The 12,147-nt window shown below is 37.9% G+C and overlaps 1 protein-coding gene across 16 annotated transcripts in view; it reads left to right on the top strand.

Annotated features, from left to right (window-relative positions):
• The window catches only part of ALMS1 (ALMS1 centrosome and basal body associated protein), a 260,107-nt gene that overhangs the window by 66,241 nt on the left and 181,719 nt on the right, over positions 1-12,147 (top strand). For all 16 annotated transcript variants that reach the window (XR_004521725.2, XR_004521724.2, XR_004521726.2 and 13 more), the window contains 2 exons: positions 1,754-6,238; positions 7,270-7,403. Coding sequence is in view for 13 of the 16 variants with exons in the window: in XM_073791243.1 (XP_073647344.1) it covers positions 1,754-6,238; positions 7,270-7,403 (4,619 nt within the window). In the remaining 3 variants the exon portion in view is untranslated. The remainder of the gene's footprint in view (positions 1-1,753; positions 6,239-7,269; positions 7,404-12,147) is intronic.

The raw sequence follows: 12,147 nt of genomic DNA, 5'->3' as shown, positions 1-12,147 counted from the left end.
AACTTCCCTCTTTGAACTTTTTGCTGTATCCCGTAAGTTTTAGTATGTTGTATTTCCATTTTCATTTGTCTCCAGGTGATTTTTATTTCCTTTTTGATTTCTTCTTTGAGCTGTTGGTTGTTCAGTTTGTCAGTCTTTGTTGATTTATTAATTTTCTGAGCTGTTTATTTTCTCACAAAAATTTCTGTATCCCATTTTCCTTCTCAAGTTACTACACAGGTTACATTGTTCCTTGTTTAGTTTTTTTGAAGAGTTAGTACTTGGTACTTTACTTCTTTACTTTACAATCATTATTCAAGCTGTTTCATCATACATTCAGCTACTTTTTTGAAGCTCATTAGTGGATTTAGAACGGCAGTTAGTTGTAGTGAAAAGAGTTCAGAATTTGGAGTTAGGATTAAAAGGTTAAAGTGCCTGTTTTTGTCACTTACTCAACATACAACTCTAGAAAAATTATATATTTTTGCTACTCACAATGTAGTCTGAGGATCAGTAGTATTGGGCATTATCAGGGAGCTTGTTAGAAATGCAGAATTTCAGATCCCACCCCAGACCTACTCACTCAGTCAGAATCTGCAAGTTAACAAGATCTCTACAAAGAGAAGCACTGTTATATCATTATCTTTGAAACTTAATGTAAAGTAGAGACAATACTTGCTGTATATATTAATCATCTTATCACTATCTGACATAGCGTATGTTTTACTAATTTGTTTATTGTCTGCTTCCTCCTATTAGAATGTAAGCTCTGTGAGGGAGAATTAGAATGTAAGTTTTGTCTGTTTGCTTATTGCTCTATTTTCTATATGTAGAACAGTGACTAGCACATAGTAAACATTCATTTTTTTGAATCAGCAAATGAATGTCAAATCTTGTAATTTTGATTGCAGTCATTTACTTTTCACTGCTATTTAGAGCTACTTTCATTTAGTATTAGATAGTACAAATATAGAACGTTTCCAGTGTTGCAGAAAGTTCTTTTAGATAGTACTGCTTACGACGCTTTTGCATTCCCTTCCACCCAGATTCAAGAGAATCTGTATTTCTGCAGTACAGTTCTGATCAAATCTGTCAGCAGCTCCCCATGCCATGTAGAATTAATTTCAAACTCCTTAGTGTAACCTTTAGAGTCTTTACAGTTTCATTTAATTAAAAATACATATTTTATTCAGGGTGTATTTATTAGGAGAGTCAGTTAAATCCACTGCATGCATAGCATCCATCTGGGCTATATTGCTTTGCCCTCATATGACTTAGGGGAAAGGGGATTTCATGAAAATAAGCTGATGATCCTTTGCTATGCCTTGGAGTAAAGTATTTTGTCTCTGATTGAGGAGTCTTACGTCTTCTGAAAACATACATGACACAATAACAGGCTAACTTATTAGCTTAGGGGGAAATCAAATCCCATACTAGATAGGATTTTTCCATCACACTGAAAATTCTTTAAAATCTAAATTTTAAGATCCACATAATATTCCATAAAATATATATACTGCTATTTAAAAACATTACCCTCTTGTTGAATAATTATTTCCACATTAGTCTGTTCTTATAAATCACTTTGTAATTAATATCTTTATGTATAAATCTTTATTTCTTCTGATGAGTATTTCTTTAGGAATCCTTTCTGGAAGCATAAAGGCCAAAGGAAGGAAAGCTCGCTTTATTTCTTTTAGAGCATAAAAGGAATCTTTTTAATTCAAAATATGTATATAATATCAACAGTATTAACAAATCTCTTTTTCTTTAGGGGATACGTCCAAAGGAGACATAGCTGAAATTCCTCAATCCACCTTGAAACCAGGCATCACTACCACTCCTGAAGATTCAGACACTGTATCTCATTTCTCCTTGTCCCCTGAGGACTTTTCTCAGTTGGCTGGAAGGTCTCCTCAAGTGAAGAATATTGGTCAACATACTGATACTCTCAACCAACAGACATTAGCAGACAGTCGTCTAACTGAAGAGGCTCTAAAAGTTTCAGCTGTTCCTGGGCTAGCTGACCAGAAGACTGAGATAGCAACAGTGCCCTCTAGTTCCTACTCACAAAGAGGGAAGCCAAATATTTTCTACCCACAGGGCTTGCCAGATGGTTATCTAACTGAAGAGGCTCTAAAAGTTGCAGCTGTTCCTGGACTTGGTGACCAGAAGACAAGTATATCTACAGTCCCTCCAAGTTTCTACTCACTTGGAGAGAAGCACAGTATTTTCTACCCACAGGCATTGCCAGACGGTCATCAAACTGAAGAGGGTCTGAATGTTTCAGTTCTTCTTGGACTAGCTGATCTAAAGACTGGAAAACCAACAGTACCGGCTAGTTCCTACTCAGTTGGAGAGGAGCCTGGTATTTTCTACCAACAGGCCTTGCCAGGCAGTCATCTACCAGAAGAGGCTCTGAAAGTTTCACCTTCTCCTAGACCAGTTGATGAAAAGACTGGGTTGCCTACTGCATCCTCTACCTCTTACTCACATGGAGAGAAGCCTCGTATTTTGTATCAACAGACATTGCCAGAAAGTCATCTAACTGAACAGGCGCTGAAAGTTTCAGCTGCTTCTGGACCCCCTGTACAGAAGACTGAGATTCCCGTAGTAACTTCTACTTCTTACTCACATAGAGAGCAGCTCAGTATTTTGTGTCAGCAAGAATTGCCAGACAGTCATCTAACTGAACAGGCTCAGAAAGTTTCAGCTGCTCCTGGATTGGCTGAGCAGAAGACTTGGCTTCCTACTGTACCCTCTATATCTTACTCACATAGAGAGAAGCCCAGTATTTTCTACCAGCAAGAGTTGCCAGACAGTCATGTAATTCAAGAGGTTCAACAAGTTTCAGCTGCTCTTGGATTGGCTGAGCGGAAGACTGGGATTCCTACCATACCCTCTACTTCCTATTCACATAGAGAGGAACCTCTTATTTTCTACCAACAAGAGTTGCCAGACAGTTGTCTAACTGAACAGGCTGAGCAAGTTTCAGCTGCTCCTGGATTGGCTGAGCAGAAGACTGGGATATCGACAGTACCCTCTACTTCTTACTCACATAGAGAAAAGCCCAGTATTTTGTACCAGCAAGAGTTGCCAGACAGTCATCTAACTGAACAAGCTCAGAAAGTTTCACCTGCTCCTGGAACCCCTGAGCAGAAAACTGGGATTCCTATAGTAACTTCTACTTCTTACTCACATAGAGAGAAGCCCAGTATTTTCTACCAACAGGATTTGCCAGATAGTCATCTAACTAAAAAGGCTCAGAAGGTTCCAGCTCTTCCAGGACTAGCTCTCCAGAAGAGTGGGACACCAATAGCACCCCCTGCTTTCTACTCACATAGAGGGAAGACCAGTGTAATCTATCAGCAGGAGTTGCCAGACAGTCATCTAAGTGATCAGACTCAGAAAATTTCAGCTATTCCTGGACTAGTTGACCACAACACTGGGATACAGACAGTACCCTCTAGTTCCTACTTGCAGAGGGGGAAGCCCATTATTTTTTACTGGCAGGAGCTGCCAGACAGTCTTCTAACTGAAGAGGCTGTAAAAGTTTCAGCTTTTCCTAGAACAGCTGACCAGAACACTGAGATACCAACAGGGTCGTCTAGGTCCTACTCATTTGGAGAGAAGCCAGGTGATTTTTTCTACCAGCAGGTGTTACCAGATGGTAATCTAAGTGAAGAGGCTCTGAAAGTTTCACCTGCGTCTAGACCAAGTGACCAGAAGACTGGGATACTCTCAGTACCTGCTAGTTCTTACTCACATAGAGAGAAGCCTAGTATTTTCTACCCACAAGCCTTGCTCGGCAGTCATCTATCTGAAGAGGCTCTGAAAGATTCAGCTATTTCTGGACTAGCTGATCAGAAGACTGGGACATCAGAACCTTCTGGTTCCTACTCACATAGAGAGAAATCCAGTGTTTTCTACCAACAGGAGTTGCCAGATAGTCATCTAACTGGAGAGGCTCAGAAAGTTTCAGGTGTTACTGGAACAGGTGACCAGAAGACTGGGATACCTATAGTAACCTCTGCTTCCTACTTACATGAAGAGAAGCCCACTATTTTCTACCAGCAGGCCTTACCAGATAGATATCTTACTGAAGAGGCTCTGAATGTTTCAACTGCTCCCAGACCAACTGACCAGAAGACTGGGATACCTGCAGTACCATCTAGTTCCTATTCATATAGAGAGAAGCCCATCATTTCTTACCAGCAAGAGTTGCCAGATCTTACTCAACTGGCTTTAAAAGTTTTAGAGGTTCCTGGACCAGCTGACCAGAAGATTGGGATACCAGCAATAATCTCTACTTCTTCCTCATATGGAGAGAAGCCCATCATTTCTTACCAGCAAGAGTTGCCAGATCCTAATGAAGATGCTTTAAAACATTTAGAGCTTCCTGGACAAGCAGACCAGACCACTGGGATGCGAATTGTGCCCCCTACTTCCTATTCACATAGAGAGAGCCCCATCTTTTCTTACCAGAAGGAGTTGCCAGATATTACTGAAGAAACTTTGAAAGTTTCAGCTGTTCCTGGACCAGCTGACCAGAAGATTGGCATACAAACAGTCCCCTCTAGTTCCTACTCATATAGAGAGAGCCCCATCTTTTCTTACCAGAAGGAGTTGCCAGATCCTACTGAAGAAACTTTAAAAGTTTTTGCTCTTCCTGGAGCAGCTGACCAGAATGCTGAGATACCAACAGGGCCTTCTAGTTCTTACTCACATAAAGAGAAACTCAAGATTTTACCAGATGACCAGAAGGCTGAGTTACTGTCAGCTCCCCTTAGTTCCTACTCACATAGAGAAAAGCCTAAGACTCCAACTGTGATTGGACCAGACGACCAGAAGACTCCATTACTGACAGGTTTTCCTAATTCTTATTCTCAGAGAGTAAAGCCCAGTATTTTCTTTCAACAGCAGTTGCCAGATAGACATCAAAGTGGAGATATTCTGAAGATTTCACCTGTTTCTGAACCAACTGATGTGAATTCTTGGATACAAATACCTCTTTCTAGTTCCTCTTCACACAGAGAGAAATCTAATATTTTCTACCCAAAGGAATTGCCAGACAAACATCCCACTGAAGATTCACTGAAGGTTTCAACAGTTCCTGGACCAGCTGACCAAAAAACTGTGTTACCAGCAGTTCCTCCTAGTTCCTTTTCACATAGAGAGAAACCAGTTCTTTTCTACCAACAGGATTTGCCAGAAAGACATCTAACTGAAAATAACCTGAAGTTCTCAAGTAGTCTTGGGCAAGCTGGTCAGATTACTGGGTTATCAACAGTTCCCCCTAGTACTTATTCACATAGTGAGAAGCACAAACTTGTTTCAGACCATGTCCAAACGCTGATAGATAATTTGGATTCTTCTAACGCCAGTGTTATCTCAAACAACATGCCTTTAAATTCTCAGGCTGATGGTAGAATTGTAATAAATAAGCCAGAATCTTCAGGTTTTGAAGATGTTGGCTCTAAGGAAATCCAGGATACGGAAAACAGTTCCAAAACTCTTAAAGAGATTCAGTCACTTTTAATGGAAGCAGAAAATGTAGCACTGAGACGATGCAATTTTCCTGTTCCCCTTGTCCCTTTCAGAGATGTTAGTGATATTTCATTTATACAATCTAAGAAGGTGGTTTGCTTCAAAGAACCCCCCACAACTGATGCATCTAATGGTGATTTGTCTCAGAGACAGCCATTCACAGAAGAAAGCCCAAGCAGCAAGTGCATACAGAAGGATATTAGCACACAGACGAATCTGAAATGCCAGAGAGGCATTGAAAATTGGGAGTTTATTAGTTCAACTACAGTTAGAAGTCCTTTACAGGAAGCAGAAAGCAAAGCCAGAGTGGCATTAGACGAGACCCTTAGGCAATATAAAGCAGCCAGATCTGTAATGAGATCTGACCCTGAAGGGTATAGTAGAACCATTGAGAATAAGATTGTTATTCCTATGATGACTGTCATTAAAAGTGATTCAAGTAGTGATGCAAGTTCCTGCTCATGGGACAGTAATTCCTTGGAGTCAGTTTCTGATGTGCTTCTAAACTTCTTTCCATATTCTTCACCCAAGACAAGCATGACAGATAGCAAAGAGGAAGAGAGTATGTTAGAGAGTGACGATGGCAGTGGTAGCAGTGTAGATTCACTGGCTGCACATGTGAAAAACCTTCTGAAATGTGAATCCTCATTGAACCATGCTAAACAAATACTCAGAAATGCAGAGGAGGAGGAATCTCGGGTACGGGCACGAGGTAGGAAAACATAATTTGTTATAAAGGCAGGGCAAACTCATAAACATTATAGTTTAATAATTTGCTTAAAGTTAAGTGTTGGAGCTCTAAATTAATTTTCTTGCAGAACTGTTAGATGATTACATTTTCTACCAGCAACCCAGAATAAACTCATTTAACCAATAATGAAGTCACAGTATTAATAGTACTAGTTTAAGGTCTTAAGGAAAAGTAAGTTCTGATGTCTAAAGAAAAGGGGAGATAAAACTTGGGTTTCCAAACTCCTAAAGCTTGGATGTTTTCCTGATCTTTTCATTGCACTGTCCTTATTTTGGAGGCAGTAAAAATCTTCAATTTGTGCTTCTCTAAGTCACTCTGTATCGTCAAACTACATATAGTTTCTATCCACTTTTCTAATAAAATTCTTAAAGCAGATCTTAGATAGACGTCAGAAAAAACCAAATCAAGGTATTTCACACTAGAACTTGGGTTAGAGTTAAATTTCATTCATCTCTAATTGTAGAATTCCATTAAAAAAAAAGAAAAAAGTCTTTAAGACAACATGGCAAATAAATTTGGAAGGCAATTTATAAGCAGTTCAGGCCTACTTGGAAATCTCTTGAGATTAACTTCCTGCACCATTCCTTCTATCACTTATGCATATTTTGATTCTCCAAAAACTTCAAGTTTTATTTATTCTTTTAAAATATTAACTATCATGGAAGTGGCAGTGACTGTAGCAGGAGCTAATTGGGGAGACAAAGGGACTCTTGGTTGGAAGGAAGATAAAGATAAAATGGCTGAATACTATATTTAAAGTGGTCTCTTTGGAGAAATGTCTGTAGAATGTTTTTTTAAAAAATCTGACTTTTCAGTGAAATTATATCTCTCAAGAACTTCTAATAGTTTGTCATAAAATTGAGAGTACACACTGTTTAGTAAGCACTGTGGTAGGGCATTAAATTGCATATATTGATGATCTTCTGTGCTCTTATAGTCACTGATACTTTTGCATTGTATGATCTTAAATGTTTTTATGCTTTTCTCTCCAGCCTGGAATCTGAAGTTTAATATGGCTCATGAGTGTGGCTACTCCATTTCAGAAATAAATGAAGATGACAGGAGAAAAGTAGAAGAGATCAAAGCAAAGTTGTTTGGTCATGGGAGAACAACTGACTTGCCCAAGGTATAAAAGAAATCTAGAAATTAAGAGAGAAAATGTGACAGAAAGGGTGTGAAATTTGGATCTCTTTACTGGGGCATTGATGACTCCAGTTGAGTCACTGATAGTCTTTGGCTGAAGTGTTAGGAGTCTTAAGTCTTCAAAAGTTAAGATTTAAGGATTAGGTTCTATAGGTTTTGATTAATTCTAAATTAACCTATTAAAAATTTTTGTCTTAGAAAAATAAGAATGGATTTGCTTGTTTTATCAATATATTCTTATCACTTTTATTTATTCTTGAGGGTGGTATCTTGAGCTGCAGATGCAGTCCAGCTATTTTCAGATATATATTCTCTGCTTAAGAACACACAGCTATAATAGCTTATGTATAAATGACTTTCTTTTTAATAGTACTCATTTTCCATCTATAGTGAACTATTTCATGCATAGAAAAGAATATATATGAAGCGTGTATAAAGAAAAAGTAGAAAGAATTCCTGTTTATTGGCCATCCAGCTTGAGAAGTAGAATGTTACCAAATATCACTGTATTACTGTGTGTTCTCTTCCCCAGTTATATCACTCTTACTTCCTATCCTGACATGTATTGGTTTTTTTGCTGCTCAGTATGGTTTTGAACTATGTAACAGATGGAATAAAGATGTTATATATTAAGATGTTATATATTCTTCTGAGAATTGCAATTTTAACACAGTCTTTGGCTTCTGAGGTTCTTCTAGATAGATATACATAGTTTTAATTTATTCCTTTTTATTGCTGTAAGTATTCCAGTGTATGAATATATTATAGTTTATCCATTCTCTTGTGCATGGGGCATTTGGTCTGCTATTACGAACATTAATGGGGTATAATGATACCTATCTTACAGGATTTTGCTATGGCTTACATGAGATAATGCCTATAAAAGTGCTTATTAGGGTGTGTGATATTGCTCAATAATTGGCAGCTGTTATTATTAATTCCATAAAAATTGATATAGCTATCAGATATGTACACTTAATGGCGTAATTCATACAGTTTCTTAGAAAATTGTCAGTGATATAACAATTATTTGACTTACCAATTTTGGAAAAGTTTTTTGAAAGTATAAATTAGATGGATTTTAGTTTTGTATATATGCTTGTGAAAAACAAAATTAACAGATAATAAAATGGATAAGTAGTTGTTCTAGCACCCTTTTTCTTAAAAGCACATGTTTTCCCCAGTGATTTGCCTGCCTTCCTTCCTTCTTTCCTTCCTTCGGAATTTTTTATTATGGTAAGATAACATGGGATCTACACTCTTAAAACTCTTATATGCAGAATACAGCATTAATTATAGGTTTTTTTTTTTTGCGGTACGCGGGCCTCTCACTGTTGTGGCCTCTCCCGTTGCGGAGCACAGGCTCCGGACGCGCAGGCTAAACGGCCACGGCTCACGGGCCTAGCCGCTCCGCGGCATGTGGGATCTTCCCGGACCAGGGCACGAACCCGTGTCCCCTGCATCGGCAGGCGGACTCTCAACCACTGCGCCACCAGGGAAGCCCTAGGTTTTATAGTTAATGTTGTATAGCAGATTTTTTGACTCTGCTGGTAATTTTTCTAAATATTCTTCTGTGAACACATAACAAAAGTTAAGTTGTCTTTTCTGACTATTAAGCTATTTGCTATTCATTTTCCTCAGAATGAAATGTACAAGTAGATATATTAAATTACCTTTTCAAAAGTTGAAGTACAAGTATAATTGACTATGTTAGTTTCAGCTTCACAGCTTAGTGATTTGATATTTCTAACATTACAAAATGATCACCAAGATAAGTCTAGTTACCATCTGTCATGATACAAAGTTTTTACACTAGTATTGACTATATTCCCCCATGTTGTACATTTCATCCCCATGACTCATTTTTTTTTGTTTATCTTAGTCTTTTTCACCTATTTCACTCTTCCCTCCCATCCCCCTCCCCTCTGGCAATCACCTGTTTGTTCTCTGTATCTATGAGAATACTTCTGTTTTGTTATGTTTATCCATTTGTTTTGTTTTTAGACTCCACATGTAAGTGAAATCATACAGTATCTGTATCTCTTTGTCTGATTTATTTCATTTACCGTAATACCCTCTAGGTCCATCCATGTTGTTGCAAATGGCAAGATTTCATTCTTTTTTATGGTTAATAGACCATGATATATATATATACATATATATATATATATATATATATCATGGTCTATTAACCATATGGGGTGTGTGTGTATATATGTGTGTGTGTGTCTATATATATATATCTTTATCCATTCATCTCTTGGTAGACACTTAGGTTACTTCCGTATCTTGACTATTGTAAGTAATGATGTGCTGCGTATAGGGGTGCATGTATCTTTTTGAATTAGTGTTTTTGTTTTCTTTGGAAAAATACCCATAAGTTAATTGATGGATCATGTGGTAGTGCTATTTTTAATTTTGTAAGGAACCTCCATACCGTTTTCCATAGTGGCTGCACCAATTTACATTCCCACCAACAGTGCATGAGTGTTCCCTTTCCTTCACATCCTTACCAGCACTTACTTGCTCTCTTTTTGATAATAACCATACTAACAAGTGTGAGGTGATATCTCATTGAGATTTTTATTTGCATTTCTCTGATGATAGTCATGTTGAGCATCTTTTTGTGTGTCTGTTAGCCATCTGTATGTCTTTTTTACAAAAATGTCTATTCAGATCCTCTGGCCATTTTTTTTTTTTTTTTTTTTTTTTTTTGGGGTATGCGGGCCTCTCACTGTTGTGGCTTCTCCCGTTGCGGAGCACAGGCTCCGGACGCACAGGCTCAGTGGCCATGGCTCACGGGCCCAGCCGCCCCGCGGCATGTGGGATCTTCCCAGACCGGGGCATGAACCCGTGTCCCCTGCATCGGCAGGCGGACTCTCAACGACTGCGCCACCAGGGAAGCCCTGGCCATTTTTTAATTGGGTTGTTTGGTTTTTTTTGATTTGAGTTGTATGAATTTTTTGTGTATTTTGGATATTAATCCCTTGTCATATATATCATTTGCAAATATCTTCTTCCATTCAGTAGGCTGCCATCTTGTTTTGTTGATAGTTCTGTTTGCTGTGCAGTAGCTGTTTAGTTTGATATAGTCCATTTGTTTATTTTTGCTTTTGTTTCCCTTGCCTAAGGAGATATATTCAAAAAAATATTGCTAAGAGTGATCTCAGAGTATACTGCCAATATTTTCTTTTAGGAGTTTTATGGTTTCAGGACTTCCATTTAAGTCTTTAATTCATTTTGAGTTTATTTTTGCATATGGTGTGAGAAGGTAGTCCAGGTTGCTTCTTTTGCATGTAGCTGTCCAGATTTCCCAATACCATTTATTGAAGAGGATATCTTTTCCCTGTTGTTTATTTTTGCCCCTTTGGTCATAGATTAGTTGACCATGTAAGTTTCTGGGGTCTTTACTCTGTTCCATTGTTCTATATGTCTGTTTTTGTGCCAATACCATACTGTTTTGACATCTGTAGCTTTATGGTATAGTTTGAAATCAAGGATAGTAATACCTCCAGCTTTGTTTTTCTTTCTCAAGACTTTAAGCTATTTGGGGTCTTTTGTGTTTCCATACAAATTTTAGATTTATTTTTTCTTGTTTTGTGAAAAATGCCACTGGTATTTTGGTAGGGATTGCATTGAATTTGTAGATTGCCTAGGGGAGTATGGTCACTTTAACAATATTAATCTTCCAATCCATGAGCAAGGTCTATCTTTGGATTTTGTGTTCAAATTCAAGTGTTTATTTTTTTTTAACATTCTGTCAACTTTTGTTTAAAAGATTATATCTTTTAGAGCTGTTTTAGGTTCGTAGCAAAATTGCAAGGAAGATACAGAGATTTCCCATATACCCCCTGCCCCCATCACATGCATTTCCTCTGCCATTATCAACATCCCCCACCAGAGTGGTACAGTTTTTACAATGGATGAACCTACACTGATGTCTTAAGCACCCTAAGTCCACAGTTTACATTAGGGTTCACTTCTGGTATTGTACATTCTGTATGTTTGGATAGTGTATAATGACATGTATCCATCATTATAATATACAGAGTAGTGTCACCACCCTAAAATTCCTCTGTACTCCATCTATTCAAGTCTACCACCCACAGTGCAACCACTGATCTTTTTACTGTCTCCATACTTTACCATTTTCCACATTGTCTTACAGTTGGAATCATACGTTTTGTAGCCTGTTCAGGTTGGCTGTCTCGATTAGTAATATGCATTAAGGTTCTTCCGTGTTTTGTTATGGCTTCATAGCTCATTTCTTTTTAGCAATGAATAATATTCCATTGTCTGGATGTACCACAGTTTATCCATTCATCTACTTAATAGAATTTATCCCTACATCTACTGAAGGACATCTTGGTTCCTTCTAGGTTTTGACAATTATTAATAAATCTGCTATAAACATCAGATGCAGGTTTTTGTGTGGACATAGTTTTCAGCTCAGTTGGGTAAATATCAAGGAGCACAAATGCTAGACCGTATGGTACGAGTATGCTTAGTTTCATAAGAAACTGCCAAACCATCTTATAAAGTGACTGTTTCATTTCACATTCCTACCAACAATGAATCAGAGTTTCTGTGGCTCCACATGCTCGCTAGCATTTGTTATTTTCTCACCGTGTCCGAGGTCATATAAGTTTTCTCCTATGTTGTTTTCTAGGAGTTTTGCATTTTACATTTAGGTCTATGATCCATTTTGATTTAATTTCTGTGAAGGG

This window comes from Tursiops truncatus, chromosome 14 (genome assembly GCF_011762595.2).
Source record: "Tursiops truncatus isolate mTurTru1 chromosome 14, mTurTru1.mat.Y, whole genome shotgun sequence".
Classification (NCBI taxonomy): Eukaryota; Metazoa; Chordata; class Mammalia; order Artiodactyla; family Delphinidae; genus Tursiops; species Tursiops truncatus.
The sequence above is the reverse complement of the archived record's forward strand: the minus strand, read 5'-3'. Positions and strand labels throughout refer to the sequence as shown.